This window comes from Gopherus evgoodei, chromosome 2, assembly GCF_007399415.2.
Source record: "Gopherus evgoodei ecotype Sinaloan lineage chromosome 2, rGopEvg1_v1.p, whole genome shotgun sequence".
In the NCBI taxonomy this organism is placed as follows: domain Eukaryota; kingdom Metazoa; phylum Chordata; order Testudines; family Testudinidae; genus Gopherus; species Gopherus evgoodei.
Window position 1 is genome coordinate 32,159,422 of NC_044323.1, and position 21,002 is coordinate 32,180,423.

The 21,002-nt window shown below is 39.9% G+C and overlaps 1 protein-coding gene across 5 annotated transcripts in view; it reads left to right on the forward strand.

The window, feature by feature from the left end:
• MPP7 (membrane palmitoylated protein 7) overlaps positions 1–21,002 on the forward strand; it is a 360,464-nt gene that overhangs the window by 326,280 nt on the left and 13,182 nt on the right. For all 5 annotated transcript variants that reach the window (XM_030550282.1, XM_030550284.1, XM_030550285.1 and 2 more), the window contains 3 exons: positions 10,151–10,231; positions 16,181–16,274; positions 17,388–17,496. In XM_030550282.1, coding sequence (XP_030406142.1) covers positions 10,151–10,231; positions 16,181–16,274; positions 17,388–17,496 — 284 coding nt within the window. The remainder of the gene's footprint in view (positions 1–10,150; positions 10,232–16,180; positions 16,275–17,387; positions 17,497–21,002) is intronic.

The following is a 21,002-nucleotide window of genomic DNA, read 5'->3' on the forward strand; positions in this document are numbered from 1 at the left end:
GGAAATTTCCAGGGGCAGGTATATATATGCAAGCGAGCTAGAGATAATGAGGTTAGTTCAATCAGGGAGGATGAGGCCCTGTTCTAGCAGCTGAGGTGTGAAAACCAAGGGAGGAGAAACTGGTTTTGTAGTTGGCAAGCCATTCACAGTCTTTTTTTAATCCAAGAAAGAAACCAACAGGATTCCACTGGCCATCACATACAGTCCCCAGCTAAAACCCCTCCAACGCATAATCAGGGATCTACAACCCATCCTGGACAATGATCACACACTTTCACAGGCCTTGGGTGGCAGGCCAGTCCTCGCCCACAGACAGCCTGCCAACCTGAAACATTTTCTCACCAGTAACTGCACACCGCACCATAGTAACTCTAGCTCAGGAACCAATCCATGCAACAAACCTCGATGCCAACTCTGCCCACATATCTACACCAGCGACACCATCACAGGACCTAACCAGATCAGCCACACCATCACCGGTTCATTCACCTGCACGTCCACCGATGTAATATACGCCATCATATGCCAGCAATGCCCCTCTGCTATGTACTTCGGCCAAACTGAACAGTCGCTACGGAAAAGGATAAACGGACACAAATCAGATATTAGGAATGGCAATGTACAAAAACGTGTAGGAGAACACTTCAACCTCCCTGGCCACACTATAGCAGACCTTAAGGTGGCCTCCTGCAGCAAAAAAACTTCAGAACCAGACTTCAAAGAGAAACCGCTGAACTTCAGTTCATCTGCAAATTTGACACCATCAGCTCAGGATTAAACAAAGACTGTGAATGGCTTGCCAATTACAAAACCAGTTTCTCCTCCCTTGGTTTTGACACCTCAACTGCTAGAACAGGGCCTCATCCTCCCTGATTGAACTACCTCATGATCTCTAGCTTGCCTGCATATATATACCTGCCCCTGGAAATTTCCACTACATGCATCTGACGAAGTGGGTATTCACCCACGAAAGCTCATGCTCCAAAACATCTGTTAGTCTATAAGGTGCCACAGGATTCTTTGCTGCTTTTACAGATCCAGACTAACACGGCTACCCCTCTGATATATAAAGTTTCTTAAGGGTATGTAATTAAAATGCATTGCTTCAGTCTCTTTTTAGAAACTGTATTGCATAAATCCAATTTAAAATACAATGGTATGTTAACTTAATATTTTCAAAGGTAACCAGAGCATCTGTCTCACTACTTTTTGTCTCTTTTGTGGTAGCATATAGGTTGATGCTTCATTAGTAGAGTTTTCTCTACTATTAAAGCAGCAAAGCAGAAGAAATATAACCCTCTGTCAGGGACTGTTATGAACTGTTGAGTGGCTGTGTTTTTATAAAAATCATGTCCAAGGGAGCATTAAATTTAGTTTTTAATTAACAGTTTTGTCACCCTCCAGCACTAAAATTCAGCCGTCTGCTGGTGTAATCACTGTAAGATTGTGGCCTATATACAACAAGTAATAGCATCAAGTTGACTTTACACTTACATCAACAAAGAGTGCAGTGCAAAATTGTGGCAAGTAGACTTTTTATAACAAATTTTATATGTCTGATTTGAGAAATACCTAGAGATTTCATTTGATTTTTGTTGTAATAAATCAAATTAAGGAAGTGTGCTTTCTCAGTAACAAAAGCAGTTTAGAAAATTATTGTAGACTTCAATAATTCTGATGTTATTCTCTGGATATTAGGAGCAGTTTAAGTCTGGCCAATACCATAAAAATGTCTTGGGTGAAATGTGGAAAAATAGCACTGTTAAGTAATATAGGTACAGTAGAAGCGAACAATATTTTAAAGACTTTGTGTATGCCAGTAGCAGGATTCTGTGTAACATGTGAAATATAATTTTGATATTATGCCAGGGAACACAAGGACAAATAATTAAATTAAAGCAGTAATTGGTCAGGCCAGAAAATGGCCAGTATGTTATACTGTGACTGGAAGCATAATTTACAGTTGGAAGCTTTTTAAAAAAAGAAAAAAACTGCCAATTGGAGATTTCTACTGATTTGATCTAACATTACTTTATTCTAGTTTACAAAATTCAAGTGGTAGACATGATAGGTTTTATTTCTATTATGCGTTCTCCTAAAACTGTGCATCGAAATAAGTATTTTAAAATTAGTTCAATTATAATGGTTAGTTAGTGTATTGAGCTCTTTCTCCATTGACTTCATATCTGCTTCCTACAAGTGTTTACCCATGAGTGAAGTTTTACACATCTTTATGGTTAAAAACACCAGCTCTTTTCTTGTATGTTTCCAGAAGGAGAGAAGGTGATGAAATTACTTGTTTAATCTCTTTTAGCAGTTATGAGCAGGACCACAATTCAGGAAAAGGTCCCTAATCAGAGAGGTACTTAAAACATGCTTTCCTGAACTGGAGACTACTGAATATCTCAGAGAATCAAACGTTGTTCTAGCAAGGACCACAACTTAATAGAAAGATCAATGGAAGATAGTCTATGTCAATTTGCAAGACAACCCCCCCTCCCTTTTTTGCGATCATGTAATGTCCCAGTGGCAACTATAGCAATTGGTACGGAATAGTAATATAGGAAAAGACATACGTACTTTTATTTGACATAAATGTGATGTATCAACTGGAAATGAGAATAACCATGTGATTAGTCAGTCCATTGTGGACCACCACCAAACGGATCTCTAGCTTGCCTGCATATATATACCTGCCCCTGGAAATTTCCACTACATGCATCTGACGAAGTGAGTATTCACCCACGAAAGCTCATGCTCCAAAAGGTCTGTTAGTCTATAAGGTGCCACAGGATTCTTTGCTGCTTTTACAGATCCAGACTAACACAGCTACCCCTCTGATACTTGACACCATGCAGGGCACTGCATTTAGCCGTATGGAGTGGAAATCCATCAACCTCATGAAGAAACTTGCACATATACAGACAGACATCATCTTCCTTTCCAAATGCAAATGGATGGACATCATACCAAATGGACTAAAGGTAAAAAATCCACTGCTATCTACATACTACACAGACCACAGTGAGAGATTATGCCATACTCTATCAAAGAAACTGAGGAACCACCTGATCAGCATCCTATACAGCAAACAGGAAAACATCAAAAAAGAGCTCTCCAACCTGGAGACTCTCATTAATAACCAAACTTCCATACAAACGGATTTCATTAAAATAAGACAGGAGATCTACTTTTGTCACTTCACCTCTCTACAAAGGAAAAAGGACTGTAAGCTGTCTAAACTCCTACCTGCCTCATGGGGCCACAACCGTGGTACCCCCAATCCACCCAGCAATATCATCAATCTATCCAACTACACACTCAGCCCAGAAGAAAAGTCTGTCCTGTCTTGGGGACTCTCTTTCTGCCCTGCCACCCCCACCAACATGATACAGTTCTGCGGCAATCTGGAAGCCTACTTTCGCCGTCTCCAACTCAAAGAATACTTTCAAGACAACACTGAACAGCGCACTGATACACAGGTACCCTCCCACCAACAGCACAAGAAGAAGAACTCCACATGGACTCCTCCTGAGGGTCGAAATGACAGTCTGGACCTCTACATTGAATGCTTCCACCGACGTGCACAGGCAGAAATTGTGGAAAAACAACATCGCTTGCCTCATTACCTAAGTCATGCAGAACGCAATGCCATCCACAGCCTCAGAAACCACCCAGACATTATCATCAAAGAGGCTGATAAAGGAGGTGCTGTTGTCGTCATGAACAGGTCTGACTACCAAAAGGAGGCTGCGAGACAACTCTCCAACACCAAATTCTACAGGCCACTTCCCTCAGATCCCACTGAGGAATACACTAAGAAACTGCAACATCTACTCAGGACACTCCCTACACTAACACCGGAACAAATCAACATACCCTTAGAGCCCCGACCAGGGTTATTCTATCTACTAGCCAAGATCCACAAACCTGGAAATCCTGGACACCCCATCATCTCGGGCATTGGCACTCTCACTGAAGGACTGTCTGGATATGTGGACTCTCTGCTCAGACCCTATGCCACCAGCACTCCCAGCTATCTCCGTGACACCACTGATTTCCTGAGGAAACTACAATGCATTGGTGACCTTCCAGAAAACACCATCCTAGCCACCATGGATGTAGAGGCTCTCTACACGAACATCCCACACACAGATGGAATACAAGCTGTCAGGAACAGTATCCCTGATGATGCTACAGCACAACTGGCTGCTGAGCTCTGTGCCTTTATCCTCACACACAACTATTTCAAATTTGATGACAATATATATCTCCAGGTCAGTGGTACCGCTATGGACACCCACATAGCCCCACAATATGCCAATATTTTTATGGCTGACCTGGAACAACGCTTCCTCAGCTCTCGTCCACTCACACCCCTTCTGTACCTACGCTACATTGATGACATCTTCATCATCTGGACCCATGGGAAGGAGTGTCTGGAAAAATTCCACCACGATTTCAACAGCTTCCACCTCACTATCAACCTCAGCCTGGACCAATCTACATGGGAAGTCCACTTCCTAGACACCACGGTGCAAATAAGTGATGGTCACATTACCACCACCCTATACCGAAAACCTACCGACCGCTATGCCTACTTTCATGCCTCTAGCTTCCATACCAGGCACATCACACAATCCATTGTCTACAGCCAAGCACTGAGGTACAACCGCATCTGCTCTAACCCCTCAGACAGAGTCCAACACCTACAAAATCTCCACCAAGCATTCTCAAAACTACAATACCCGCATGAGGAAATAAGGAAACACATCAACAGAGCCAGACGTATACCCAGACGCCTCCTACTGCAAGGCAAACCCAAGAAAGAAACCAACAGGACTCCACTGGCCATCACATACAGTCCCCAGCTAAAACCTCTCCAATGCATCATCAGGGATCTACAACCCATCCTGGACAATGATCCCACACTTTCACAGGCCTTGGGTGGCAGGCCAGTCCTCGCCCACAGGCAACCTGCCAACCTGAAACATATTCTCACCAGTAACTGCACACCGCACCATAGTAACTCTAGCTCAGGAACCAGTCCATACAACAAATCTCGATGCCAACTCTGCCCACATATCTACACCAGCGACACCATCACAGGACCTAACCAGATCAGCCACACCATCACTGGTTCATTCACCTGCACGTCTACCAATGTAATATACACCATCATATGCCAGCAATGCCCCTCTGCTATGTACGTGGGCCAAACTGGACAGTCGCTACGGAAAAGGATAAATGGACACAAATCAGATATTAGGAATGGCAATATACAAAAACGTGTAGGAGAACACTTCAACCTCCCTGGCCACACTATAGCAGACCTTAAGGTGGCCATCCTGCAGCAAAAAAAACTTCAGAACCAGACTTCAAAGAGAAACCGCTGAGCTTCAGTTCATCTGCAAATTTGACACCATCAGCTCAGGATTAAACAAAGACTGTGAATGGCTTGCCAATTACAAAACCAGTTTCTCCTCCCTTGGTTTTGACACCTCAACTGCTAGAACAGGGCCTCATCCTCCCTGATTGAACTACCTCATGATCTCTAGCTTGCCTGCATATATATACCTGCCCCTGGAAATTTCCACTACATGCATCTGACGAAGTGGGTATTCACCCATGAAAGCTCATGCTCCAAAACATCTGTTAGTCTATAAGGTGCCACAGGATTCTTTGCTGCTTTTACAGGTCCAGACTAACACGGCTACCCCTCTGATACTTGACATCTATCACCAGCGATTCTCAGCCCACTGCTCATAAGCTACTCTAAACAGGCCACCTACACCTCATTGATCCCTTTCCTTCCTTTTCCTCTTTAATAAGAATTCTGAATATGTCTTATTAACAGTAGGATAAGCATCAGTCAGCCCTATAATTGAGATGCTGGCAACTATTTTTATCTGTAATATTTTACATTTACTCGCATTACTGGGAAAACACCTCAGTCCAGTTAAATGAAGCTTCTGCTTTAGCTAGTGTTTGGGCAAGATCAATACGGATGTCATGGTCTCTACATGCCAATGTGGAAGTGCCTGATCAGCTCCAGCCTGTCCCCAGCTAAACCTGGGACAGGGCTTCTTAAGTGGATGCTGCTTTTTCTTGGCTCTTGCTAGTGTTGGTGCTGGGATGGCATGGGGCTAAGTTGTCACTGTTTCCCTGATAGTATGCTAGGGCCGCCATCAGAATAAAGAGGAACCTGAGATCCAAGCAAAGGAGCATGGTATGGAAAGGCTTCTGTATTGGTTTGCTCTTCAGCAGATCATCAAAAAGCAAATGCCACTGTTGTACCTGACCTCCAGGAGAGATGAAAGATGGCTGCTGCTGGGTCTGTCCCCATGAGGAGGGAGAGTGGCTCCCCACTTACCTTGAAAATCAGAAAAGTGTAGCAACCTGTTTTAAAGCCCACCACCCACATTTGGGTCTTTGGTTCATGTTTATTCCTGCAAAAGCTCAGTAAAGCGTCTGTAGGAACACCATTAGCTTGCCCTTCCCTTCTGCCCCTCCCAGCCCAACTGTTTCACTTCAGTTAGCAGGAGGGAAAGAGAAGGATCCAGGAGCAGAAGCCTCCATTTATGTCACCCTGTCTCAGGGAGGCCAGGATAATGTGGTGGTACTGTCTGATTTGCATAGAATGTGACATTTGCATTGTCCCTGGTCTTGTCCCTCTGGCACCAGTTTGACCTCCCTGATTCATACTTCATTGAACGGCAAATCTAGAAATGCCCTCTCATTGCTAGTTGTAGTTACTGAACCTCAAATTAGTGAGGTTCTACCTTAATATCTCTTATCGCATAAGATCTACAAATGTTACACTTGACAAACATACACAGCCATAGCAATGTAGCAACCAACTCTACAATGAAGATGGTAAAGTGAAAGTTTAACCTTTGAAGCAAATCTCTGTTTCTGGGGATTGTAATGGAAACTTAGCAGTCCAAGCAGTGCAAACAGCACCCGTTTTTACTGAAAGACACCTGTCCTCCTTACCTCCCAAACAAATATGCTGTATGTAGCTCAACATCTCTGTTCGTGAACAATGAAGGGCTGAGTTGACCTTCCTGGGTTTTGAACCTGGGTCAGCTTAATCCAAAGTTTTATACTGAAAATGCCTGGTGTGAGTTTTAGAACATAAGAATGGCCATACTGGGTCAAACCAACGATACATCTAGCCCAGTATCCTGTCTTCCAACAGTGGCCAGTTCAGGTGCCCCAGAGGAAATAAACAGAATAAGTGATCAAGTAATCATCAAGTGATCCATCCCCTCCTGTCTCCCATTCCCAGCTTCTGGCGAACAGAGGCTAGGGACACCATTTATGGCTAACAGCTGTTATTGGACCTATGCTCCATGAATTTATGTAGTTATTTTTTGAACCGTTATAAGTTCTAATGATTTATGGCTCAATCCTGCAAATGCCTATGTCAGTGGGTATGTCTACACTTTGAGCCGGGTGTTTAATTTCCAAATTGAAGAGACCTACCTATGCTAGTTTGGATCAAGCTAGTGTGCTAAAAATAGTGTGTGGTCATGACAATGCAAGCATTGAAAGAGGCTAGCCACTCTGAGTATATATCTATCCGAGATGCAATAGGAACATACCCGGGGTGGCTAGCCCATAACGCTGCTCCCATTGCTGCAACTACACTGTATTTTTAGCTCACTGCTTGACCAGAGCTAGTGCAAGTATGTCTCCTTGAGCTGGGAATTACATCATCAGCTCAAAGTATAGACATACTCAGTGACAAATACTCATAAGCACTAGGCATAGCAGTAAGTGTGTGCTGGATTGGACCTTTAAGTAGAATGATTAAAACTGGGTCAGTAATTGACATGAATGTTCTCATTTTTTTTCTTAAAATTGTTATCAATAAATAGAATGGACGATCATTCAGTTTTAGAAAAGCTCATTTGATTGATTGCACCAAAACAAAAACTTCCTGGAATAAACATTACAGGCATTCCACTCAAGAACCCATTTTTTTTTAATCCTGATGCTTCACTCCCTTCCTGTTAGGTTTAAATTATTTATTCCCAAGTGCATAATTTTTAGAAGCATACCTCTTTCTTGGTTGCGTTTAAAATGAAAGGAACATTCAGAGTAGAATTATGCATTTCACTCAGAAAATGTAGTATAATAAAAATAAGAATAGACAATGTACTTCTAATTGCATGTGCTAATTAGGTATCCATTCTCTCTGTGTGTCTCTGTTTCAATTACAAATGGTTGCAATTGCACAAAGAAAAAAATAACTCTGGAAACTCTGAAAAGTAGCCACTGAAACAGAAGAATCTACAGCTTTCATAGCTGTATTTATAGTAACACAGAAAATGGTGGGTGGGGATGAGAGACAGAGCTAGTAGTTGGTTTTTTGGTCTGGAAACAGATTGCTCTGTGTTTCCAGAGCATCTGTCACACCGTAAGTGAAACCTGAGTTCTTATACATAAATAGAACTAAAAGCATACCATTGATTTGACAGTATGTTGCAGAGGAAATAACATTTGTGTATAGGGAAGATGTCTTGCTTAAAAAAAAAAGTATAAAACAGATTTTTCTACTTCAATTCTTACTGATCCTTTCAGTCTGCTACACTAATTAATCTGACGTGCATACAGAATTTTAAGCACCTTTCCTATAAAACCTTACTTGCTTAAATAAGTATAATACTAATAATTACAGACAAAATTTAGAAAATACCTACTGCTATTAGCGTCATGACCCATTGCATTTTTCTACAGACATGCACCAGTAGATGCTGCTGTATATTACGTTAAATAAACATCTATATATAAACTGATAGATTAATTTGCAGGCAGGTTAGAAATGGGACTTGAAATGTAGTTGTGTGTTTAACCTATGTAAACATATAAAAGGTTATAAATGCAATAAGACTAAGTTTTTACAGAGAGCCATGGTTTTGGAGAGGTAGAAAACTTATGGTCTTCATCTTTGTGTCTTGCTACACATATGAGAGGTGGGTAACTAGTCATTCTTGGTAATTATTATTAGAAGGTTCTAAAGTTTCATTATTAACTCCAGGTACATAATCTTACTAGCAGACTATGGATAGAGGCCCAGAAAGGGCTCCAAGTTCCATTAAAATACACCTCTACCCTGATATAACGCGACCTGATATACACGAATTCAGATATAACGTGGTAAAGCAACACTCGGAGGTGGGGGGGCAGGCTGCGCACTCCAGTGGATCAAAGCAAGTTTGATATAACGCGGTTTCACCTAAAACACGATAAGATTTTTTGGCTCCCGAGGACAGCGTTATATCGAGGTAGAGATGTATGTATCAGGTTAGTACTTTTTTTTTTTTTTTTTTTTTACTTTATAAAATGTTCTGAATTATAGAAGTTCAGGGCACATGTACAACTTCTGCTGTAATGTCAAGATCCTGCCTCAAACCCACAAATATCACCTTCATTTTCTGTGGGTTAAACTTCAGATGATTCTCTCTCCTCCAAGTCCTAATCTTGATCACGCACTGAGAAATCACTGCCACTCCACCATCTGGATCTGATGAAAACAGAGCTGTAGATCATCTCTATCCTAATGATACTGAAATCCAGGTCTCCCCCAAAGGTGTCTTGTACAAACTGGATAACAGAATGGAACCCTCCATGACAGATCTTTTGGAGCTAATGAGGGATTACCCAAAACCACTCTTTGAGACCTCACAGAGAGATAAAAACAAAACCATTTGAAACCATGATCCCAGCTACGATCCATAGGCAGATCAACAAAATTTTGCATATAATATTATCAAAAGTTGCTGACTGACCTAAAAGAACCACTATGGGCATCTCTCCATCATTTTATAGGAGATAATGAGATCACTATCTCCATGCCAAAAGCCAAAAACTCCCAACATCAGAGTTGGCTTGACTCTACTTTTTCATTAACATTTCCCAAGAAGAGAAAGATTAAAGATCGTGATATCTGGCAATTAAATCTTCTTAAATTTGTCTAAACAATACATCCTAGAAGAGGCTGTATCCATAGGCAACTCCAAAAGGCTCAGATTACTAAAAAGCCAAAACCTGTTCTTCCATTGGGTAGTCTCGCATTGACCAGTAGTAACACTTGAACGCAAGCGAGATCTTCTCTTTGAAAGCTATGTAATTTATCTTTCAGGTCCTGTGGGTGTAGGCTTGAATGAACTTAAACGAAAATTGTTGATCAGCAATACCCAGCATTATGGTGTAACAGTACCACGTAAGTAGAAATGCATTTTGTGAGTCCTCATGCTGTATCAGTTTTTTTATGCTTATATTAACCTAAGGTCAACATTGTCAAACATGGATGCATAAACCCATATTTAGGCACCTAAGTTAGTGTCATAAATTTTAAACATCTACATCTGCTGCATCTACGTTTTGAATAAACATTGATGAAACCAACTAGAAAATTTTGACCCAGATTCTGGTGCAGTGCATTTTCAGTATAAATTTGATGCAGTTGATGTCAACAGAGATTTTAGAAAATGAAACTCCCATTAAAAAGCTCCTTAGGAATTGGTATTGTAGTGATGAAATATATTCCACCAGCACGCCAGTTTGAAGGAGCAAAATCTTACAGGGGCAATGGGAAAATTCACACAACATGGACCCTATTGTTTCTTGCATATATTCAGAGATTGGTGAGTGATGATATACAATGGAGAGTTTTCCTAGATTATTAGCTCCCAGAATAGGAAGGGTTTTCTTGTAGAGTAGCATGTTATTTCTGCTTTGACGTAACTGTAAGATAATCATAGGTAATATGACTGATCAAGAGTGATGATAGAGTTCTGACCTGTAAATACTGTATGTCATTCAAATACCTAATATTTTGGCATTATAAAATGCATCAAGTCTAAAAAATCTGAAACCTGTTGGGATGATTATTGGAATGTTACAATCAGTGGTTTTAACCTGTTTAGGAAGGATCAAATGGGCAAAAGGGGAAGTAGAGTGGCACTCTGTCAAAAATGGCATTACTTGTTTCCAAGTCACTGATAAATTGGTAAAAATGATCTTCAGTGCATCTGGATCCATGTCCTAACAGATAATTTAGAAGATGGGGTATTAGTGTCTGCTACAGACCAGCAAATCACACTAGGGAACAGGATGATTTCTTCCTTACACAACTATCTATAACGTGTAGGGGGAAATAGTTGTGCAATAAGAAGGGACTTCAATTTGAGTGACATATGCTGGAGGTCTCATGCTGCCAGTTACTATTACATCCTTGTAATTTCTAAACATTGTAGACAACAATTTCCTAACTCAATAATTGTGGCAGCCAACGTGGGAGTTTTATATTAGACCTTGTTTTAACAGATGAAGAGGAACTCATCACAGAACTAAAATTAATGATAGCTTTGGTACAAGTGATTATGACTTTATCACATTTACAAATGTATATACTTGGTCCTTAAACAAGGCCACCTTTACAAAGCTGAAAACAGTTATGAGCCAAATCAGCTGGCAGGAAGAACTTAATTAAAAAAAAAAAGTGAATGATGATTGGGAATCATTCAAGAACATCTTGCTAGATTCCCAAAAAGCCACAATCGAAGAAGAAGGCTTGTATTGGTTTAAAAAATAACCTGGTTTAAAAGGGAAGTGAAGACAAGTGTGTGTGTGTGTGTGTGTGTGTGTGTGTGTGTGTGTGTGTGTGTGTGTGTGTGTGTGTGTGTGTGTGTGAAGTTGATAATGAATATAAATCAGAAGACAAGAAGTGTAGAAAATTGACAAAGGGACACCAGGAGAAATCTATGGCCAAAAGAGTTAAAGACAATAAGAAAGAGATTTTTAAATATATTAGGAACAAAAAGAATCCTGACAATGATGTTGGTCCATTACTAGATGGAAATGGTAGAATTCTCAATAATAATACCAAAAAAGCAGAACTGTTCAATAAATATTTCTGTTCTGTATTTGGGGGGAAGTAACAGAGCATATAGTGATGACAACACTCTTTCCATTTCATTAGTGTCTCTAGAAGATATTAAACAGAAGCTACTAAAGTTAGACATTTTAAAATCCGCACATCTGGATAACTTGCATCTAAGAGTTTTAAAAGAGCTGATGGAGGGGCTTGCTGGACCGCTAATGTTGATTTTTCAATAAGTCTTAAAGCAGTGGTTCTCAAAGCCGGTCTGCCACTTGTTTAAGGAAAGCCCCTGGCAGGCCAGGCCGGTTTGTTTACCTGCCGCATTTGCAGGTTCGCCTGATTGCGGCTCCCACTGGCTGCAGTTCGCCGCTCCAGGCCAGTGGGGGCTGTGGGAAGGGCGGCCAGCACGTTCCTCAACTCATACTGCTTCCCAAGACTTATCAAGTCGTCAAATATGTTAATTTAATATGTAATAAAGAGGATGGTGATCAATTGTTCTCCATGTCCACTGAAGGTAGGACAAGAAGTCATCTGCTTAATTTGCAGCAAGAGAGATTTAGGTTAGATATTAGGAAAAACTTTCAAACTATAAGGGTAATTGAACTTTGGAATAAGCTTCCAAGGGAGGTTATGGAATCCCCATTACACATGTTGGACAAACACATGTCAGGGATATGGTCTAAGTTTACTAGGTCCTGCCTCAGACCAGGGGGGCTGCACTTGATGACTTTGAGGTCCCTTCCAACTCTCCGTCTTTATGATTCTCTGAAATGTAAATATATACATCTAGAACAAAGAATGTAGGCCATACTTATCGTAGGAAGCAGTGACTGAAAAAGATTTGGTGATCAAGGTGGATAATCAGCTGAACATGAGCTCCCAGTGTGATATTGCAGCCAAAAGAGTCAATGTGATCCTGGGTGGCATAAATGGGTAGAGAGGTTAGTTTAGCTTTATATTGGATACTGGTGTGACTGCTGCTGGAATACTGTGTGCAGTGTGGTACCCACAATTCAAGAAGAGTGTTGATAAATTGGAGCAGAGCCACAAGAATGATTGAAGGATTAGAAAACATGCCTTATAGTGGCATACTTAAAGAACTCAATCTATTTAGTTTAAGAAACAGAAAGTTTGATTTGATTACAGTCTATTAGTATCTATATGGGGAACAGATATTTAATAATGGGCTCTTCAGTCTAACAGAGAAAGGTATAATATCCATAAGAACATAAGAATGGCCATATTGGGGCAGACCAAAGGACGATCTAGCCCAGTATCCTCTCTTCTGACAGTGGCCAATACCAGGTGCCCCAGAGGGAATGAACAGAACAGGTAATCATCAAGTGATCCATCCTCTGTCGCCCATTCCCAGCTTCTGGCAAACAGAGGTTAGGAACACCATCCCTGCCCATCCTGGTTAATAGCCATTGATGGTTAATTTATCTAGTTCTTTTTTGAACCCTGTTATAGTCTTGGCCTTCAACATCCTCTGACAAGGAGTTCCACAGGTTGACTGTGCGTTGTGTGAAATAATACTTCATTTTGTTTGTTTTAAACCTGCTGCCTATTAATTTCATTTGGTGACCCCTAGTTCTTGTGTTATGAGAAGGCGTAAATAACACTTCCTTATTTACTTTCTCCACACCAGTCATGATTTTATAGACCTCTGTCATATCTCCTTTAATCATCTTTTTTCCAAGCTGAAAAGTCCAAGTCTTATTAATCTCCCTCATATGGCAGACTCTCCATATTTTTTTTTCATTTTTGTTGCCCTTTTCTGAACCTTTTCTAATTCCAGTATGTCTTTTTTGAGCTGGGGCGACCATATCTGCATGAAGTATTCAAGATGCGGGCTTACCATGGATTTATATAGAGGCAATATATTTTCTGTCTTATTGACTATCCCTTTCTTAATGATTTCCAACATTCTGTTTGCTTTTTTGACTGCCGCTGCACATTGAGTCCATGTTTTCAGAGAACTGTCCACAATGACTCCAAAATCTCTCTTGAGGGGTAACAGCTAATTTAGACCCCATCATTTTATATGTATAATTGGGATTATGTTTTTCCAATGTGCATCACTTTGCATTTATCAACATTGAGTTTCATCTGCCATTTTTTTGCCCACTCACCCAATTTTGTGATGGCTATAAGTTGAAGCTAGACAAATTCAAACTGGATTTGAGGTGTACATTTTTAACAGTGAGAGTAATTAACCACTGGAACAACTTACCAAGGGTTGTGGTGGATTCTCCATTACAGGCTATTTAAAATCAAGACTGGATTAAAAAAAAAAGTGGGGGGGGGAAAGGAGTTGTATGGCCTGTGTTATACAGAAAGCCAGACCAGATGATCACAGTGGCCCTTTCTGGCCTTGGAATCTCTGGATAAATTGAAATGTTGACTTTTTTCAAATCTGATCAATTAATGTGATTTATAACATATTAACACCATCATTGCGATGCTATGCTCATGGAACAGTTCATAAGATTGGGGGTGGGGGTGATGGTGAAATGGTATTTACCATAAGTAACACCTTTTAATAAACCTTTTAAATAGACCAGGCTCTTGCAGTTTTACTACTGCATTAGTGAATCCTGAAAATTAGGTTTAACACTATCATTATGGAACAGCTCTGCTATTGGGGCCTTAGTCATGCTCCTGTTGATGTTCGCAGTGATAGGGAATTTTTAAAAAAATTCCTTAATACAGACGTGGTTGAATTCTGCTGCTATTGTACAGTTTCTGTGACATTTATGCAAAGTATTAACCTGTATTCAGATAGCAACTCAACTCATGTACCTCATTACAGAATGTATCAGTTATCATATTTCCAAAATCCAAAGCAATCTTTTGTGTAAAAATTTAAAAATAAACAAAAGGATTTTCTTTTGGTGTGGTGGATGGACACCTTTCACTGAGAGGCTTCTCCAAATCCACGCAGCTTTCCATCTCATTTCCTCCTGGACTTTGCCTCCTACAGTGAGGCTCCTCTAAGAACAGGGGACTCCAGCACCTTATATCCAAGGCATCAACTCAATACTTTCTCTAACCATGTGCACATTCTTAAATGTGTAGATATGGGTATGTTTGTAATTGGAAAAATTAATACATTTGTTCTCTAATTCACGAGAGTTGCAAATTTTGAGCCTTCTGTAAATTCATTAAAAAAAATTGCCCTATGCTCTCAGATACTCAACTGATTGATGAACTTGCAATCATCTGCACAAGATTTTTCTCCCCACAAAATTGCTATTTTTCATAAAGCAACTTTGTGTCCTCTAGAGTTTTGCTTTTCAATTGCTCATCAAAACTTGAGGGGGAGGGGGTCACTTTCAAGTGAAACTTAATAATTGCAAAATTTCAAGTGGAAGTGGGACCATCTTTGAAATATATTTTTTTATGTTAGCCAAAGAAGAAGAATATGACAAAAATACTTAATATATACTCAGTATGTGCGTCTTTTTCTATATATCCATGAGTTAGTGATAGAGAGTGAATGACAGTGTGGTACAAAGGTTTTATAGGTATGAGTTTAGAATGGTCACATTAGTCATAAGTGATTGAGTTATACAGGTAACAAAAACCTTCTTACCACACCACACCAGACCATTAAGCATTTTGTCCCATTTGTACCTAATTTTATAGAAAACCTATTACTTGATGCTTGAGAGGAAGTAAGAATAGAATAAAAAAACCCATAATCCACCTAGTCTATTGTGCAAGGCTGTAGATGAGGAGAAAGAGGAATTCCTTTCTGTCCACCAGAGGCAATCAGCTCCTAAAATATGAAATGTAATTCTCCATTATATTACTATCAGACCTTACATACTGTAGCTGCAAATGTTGTTAATGATCATAACATTATTTGGCTCTCTGATAAATCCAATCACTAAACATCATTTGCCTTGATGGTCCCTGTGCCAGTGAATTCCCCAAATTCCTTTTATGGTGAATAGTGGCAGAGGGAACAGGATTGTTTTAAATTGCTGCTCATTTAATTTTTCAACAGCCTCATTGTTCCCCCTTTAGTTAACTTTTCCATTAATAAATAAAACTGATAATCTGTTATTTATGTCCAATGAGGTTTTCTTGTACTTGCTTTAGGCTCAATCCTGTAACATGCTGAGTGCAGCCTTCAAGATGCTGAGCACACTCGATTCCTTTGGAAGCCAGTGTAAGATAAGAGCACTCTGCACCGCACAGGATTGAGTCCTTTATATTTTTCCTAAAACTGGTTTGTTGTTTTTAAAAAAGCTTTTTTTTCTTTCTTTAATGAAACCACAGATACGACTAGAGCAAGAAGAGGCCAAGAAAATGATGGTGTTGAGTACATTTTCATTTCCAAGCACTTGTTTGAGACAGATGTACAGAATAACAAGTATGTTGAAAAGGCTGACTACAGCCACAGTCAAAACAATGGTTTCACTGTGATGTTTTAGTAGTTGGTTCTTTTATGTAGTAATTTAAAATGGATATAGTCTGCATTGATTTTAAAACATGTTAAAGTATAATGTCTAAACAGTCAGCACTGCAATTTCTGCAGATTGTTGAAGCAAAGTAAAAGTAATAGAACATAAACAGTTTTAAACCACCTAATACTTTAAATGCCTATCCAATGAGCTAAACATACAGAGATTTGGGGGGGGGAGTGTTGAAGGTGGGGGCTCCTTTTAAATTGGCATTATTTGTCTTACTAATTGATCGTTGCAGCATCAGGAAAGGGGCTCTGGCAGTGCTGCATTTCAAACGTTTTGTATAGTTATATTAATGGTTTTGTTTAGTTATATTCCCTTCCAGTACAGGCATTTCCTGTTCAAAAGAACAGGAATATGGAGAACTAGAGAGAAGCCTGTCCCTCAAGCACTTCAAAAAATTAAAATAAAATAAAGACAATGGTAGCATCATGCTCCCCAGCAAGCTGTAAGATACTGTAAGTTTAGATCCTGCCCTAAGTATTTCAGAGGGCAAAGTATAGTAGACACAAAGCTGTAGGTTTGATTGAACTTCAAAATGTGCTTTGCTTTTTCTCAAATTGTATTTATATTTTTATAGCACATAACCAGCCGCCTTGGTTCTATTAGCACCATCATAACTGCTCCTCCTATTCAGGGAAAGAAAATTCAGATATTCTGTAGCGTGCAATGAAATTTCAGTAGTTTCTATTGTTTAGCTTATCCACTTTTTTATTGCATTGCATTAGTTCTGAAAAAGAGGTGATGGAAAACATTAGTGTGCTGTTGGACTATAGTACTTTTTCTCTTTAACTGTAATATAAGCAAGTGTTACTGATTTGAAAATGGTAAAATAGAAGGGGGGTTTTTTAGTTTGACATGCTGAAGTACTGGGCAGCATTTCCTTTTATAAAACATGGTAAAAATCACATGTAGAGTGAAAATATTTCTGCTCGAGAATTAAATCTTATTAACTAAATTGATAAGTATTTGGTAAACAAAAGGGAATTATTCTGATTTTTTTTCACTTTCTACCACAGGTTTATTGAATATGGTGAATATAAAAACAACTACTACGGTACAAGCATAGACTCTGTTCGATCTGTTCTAACTAAAAACAAAGTTTGTTTGTTGGATGTGCAGCCTCATGTAAGTAAGCACCTCTCTTGGCATGGCATAATTTACTGCATTCCATGTTAGGATTCCGGAAGAAGACTGTTAATAGAGCATTCCATTTTATTCCATGTTCAATTTATATTCCACCCAATTTCTTATACTTATTGTGTAGAGCTTTCCTAAAGGGAAATTTCAACACAGATTGGACGGTATTCAATGCAAAAACTAACTGCACTGAAAGCTTACGCTAACATGAAGAATATGTAACTACTCACAGAATGCTCCAGCATTTGTATTCAGTGTTCTGCTGATCTGGGTTAAAATTTGTCTGAAAAACTTGATATTTAAATGCAAAATATTCTTGAGAAAGAGTCCATTCCTGCAACCCTTACTCACATGAGTAATCCTTTGATTTCAACAAGACTGTTCATGGAAAGGGTTTTATGACAGGCCGTAATGTGAAGAAACATTAAATATACAGTGTGCTGAATAACAGATAAATAGAGTAGTATTCTGTAGAGGGAAGGGGCTGCTGTCATCATTTGTGTCTATTTTGTATGCATGTACCCCTTCCTATTAACCCCCACCTCCAATATTCATTATTGTCTGGGTGCAACTTTAACTTGTGCATTTGAACATTTAAATAAAGCTTGAATGAAATAAATGTATAAAATTAGGATTTGAAATACATTGTTCAGAACAGATTTTTCCATTGCGTTTGTGTTCACCTTTGACTTGTTTGAGTATTGTTCAAATATCCTGTAGTGCAGCACAAAATTCAGGAGCCAGAAAAATGATTTTCGATGTTAAATGGAAACAGTTGAAGTCTTCCACTTTTCCTGACTTACCCAGTGCACAAGTGCCTGCATGATGAAGCATTCAAGCTGTTGGTTTAAAGAGTGTTCTGTAGGTAATTGGACATGATTATTCCCTGTCTAAATAGCATTTATTGTAAATGTTCAGTGGCGTCAATGGCAAAAATTTATTCACATTAATCCAAATATTATGTCATGTTCCTTATTAGAAAATTGGCGAAAAGAGGCTTTCTGTAAGAAAAGGGGATGGCACAGATATATACTGGTTGAATAATGGCTTTAGGAAACTGATGTCACAGAGTCAAAAACCTAGATCAATAGTACTTTTGATGAGTCACCAACAAAAAATGTACAATTTTGGATTTGCTTGCTGAATTGTTATGTGTGCAACACTGCACTTACTGTGAAAACTGCATTAGCTAATATTAACAGTTTTTAAATTATAAAAAAGGAAATTTTGATCTAGTAGCATATGGTAAATTATTGTGAACAATTAGCTTTTTTCTAGCTATTAAAATGAGATAATGTCATTGTCTTCTCATTAGAAAGATCTCAGTTGGAAATACGATACCAAATTCAAATAACTCAGTTTAAGCTTAAGGACATGTGCATTTGGCATTTTGGAGTTTCAACCCTATACTGTACAACTAGCTGCTTCTGCAGCTACTGCTAGGATTGCAGGAGGAGGAAGGTACTTGATACTGTGGCTGCAAGTTATCTGGCAGCAACTTGTTACTGGCCAGCAAGAGCTACATTGAGGAATATGTTTTAGTTCTTTGAGTATGTCCCCCTGTGGTGCTCCATTGTAAGATGTTCAAGCATCTATGTGCTCTCGATCAGAGACTGAAAAGTAGTATCCACGGGCCCACACCTGTGCAGAATACTACTACATTGTACTTTGAACAAGGGTATGTGGCTTGAGCCAGAGCATTCTGCTGTCAGCTGCATTTAGCTTCCCAGCTTTCACCTTGTGAATCCTTTTTACCCTAATTTCATATTTATTTTATTGTATTTTTCCTTTTTTTTGTCCATTTACTTTATTTTTCACTCTAGTGCTTGTAGAGGGAGAGAGTGCTTTCCTTCCCTCTTCTTTTCTTAGAGCTTTCATTTCTGCTGGAGCACAACTTATGTCCCAAATCCTGGAGTTTAGGTCCTCTTAGATATGCCACAGGTCCTTTTCCCACAGTGATGGACACTCCAGTTACCTGTGGTGTTTGGGGCACTCCTACAACCTTTCTAAATGCAAGCTTTGTCTGGTTTTCAAAGGCAGATTCAGATAAAGACAGGGAGACTAGACTTAAGCAGCTATTAATGGAACATGCTCTAGCTCCAGCAGAGTTCGCTTCACCACCCCTTTCCCCCTTGCCGCCCCCTCCCAGTTACATCAGCCTCTACATCATAGGCCACCTCAGCTCACATTGCTGCCTCATCTATGGCCCCAGATAATAAAACTCTAAAAAAGAGGAAACATACCTCTCCAAGCAGGGAAGTGAAGAAGCAGGGTAGATCTCCCCATAAAACCCAGTCTTGGGAGATTCTTCTTGTTCCTCTAAGGATACCACAGAGGTTCCAGCTGAATCCAGTACTGAGGCATTGGTACCATGGAAGAAGCCATGCTCAGACAACAACCTACCACCAAAGCAACTACTGTGGTGGCACTCTGATGCCTTGTGACTCTGCAGTACACACAGGGCTACCATCCATTTCGCAGAACCCGGATCTCACCATATGTCTGAGGTGGGACATGACCCTACAACCACCTCAGTCTTGCAAGAGCTTCCATCTCACCAGTTGGCATTTCCCCTTTTGGTACCAACCCAAATCTCATCTAAAGGCTATTAGAGCCCTCCAACTCCTTCTAAGTTCCTTTCTTCAGTGGGTTTCAATCTCTGATGAACCTGACTTTCCAATACTGAGATCTACTGGAGCCACCTGCCCAATGTTGTCCTGACAGCTGCAAGTTGAGACTTGCTTATGTCTCCAGCCTTCAGTATTGGTTAGGGCACTGGGGACTCTCTCTCTCTCTCTCAGCTCAAGAGAGGACTCATTGGAACTGGAGATCTCAGTAAAGCGATCATCCCAGTATTGTGCTACCATACTCCATAAGTCCTTTTCAAAAATCCTAGGGAATCTACCAAACATTGTAGGCCCAGAGACTATAATTATCATTGCGGTCCATTCCCTTATTCTCCTCTCCAGTAAAGTTACTGAGACCCATGGGTCAGTACAGCAACCAATTCTATCATATATCTAAGAAAAAGCACCAGTATTCACCAGTACCATACCCGCTATCAACACCTGCAGACTGACCAGTACTACACACTGCAGCACTATGCACCTCAGAACCTCACACTTCTCCACTACCAGACTATATACAGAAGGAGCAATAGTCCCAGGCCAAGAAGATCTTGCTTCCCTCTGTAAAGTCCTCTTCATCTCCAGATGACACAATAATGCCACCATGACTTTCCTACATTGATGATTTCAGAACCATCAGTGAGGTGTTATCATCTGCACTTTCCCTGTGGCATATACCTGCCACAATCCCACCAAACTATAAGCAGGCAGATAAATACTATATCCCCCAAAAGGAATGAAACACTTCTTTTCCCATCCTAGCCCCAATTCCCTGCTAATTGACGCAGCCACTGAAAGGGAGCTGTCAAGCTCATTCTAGGCCTTCTCCATTGACAAGTAATCCATCTGACAAGTTGGACTTGGTGG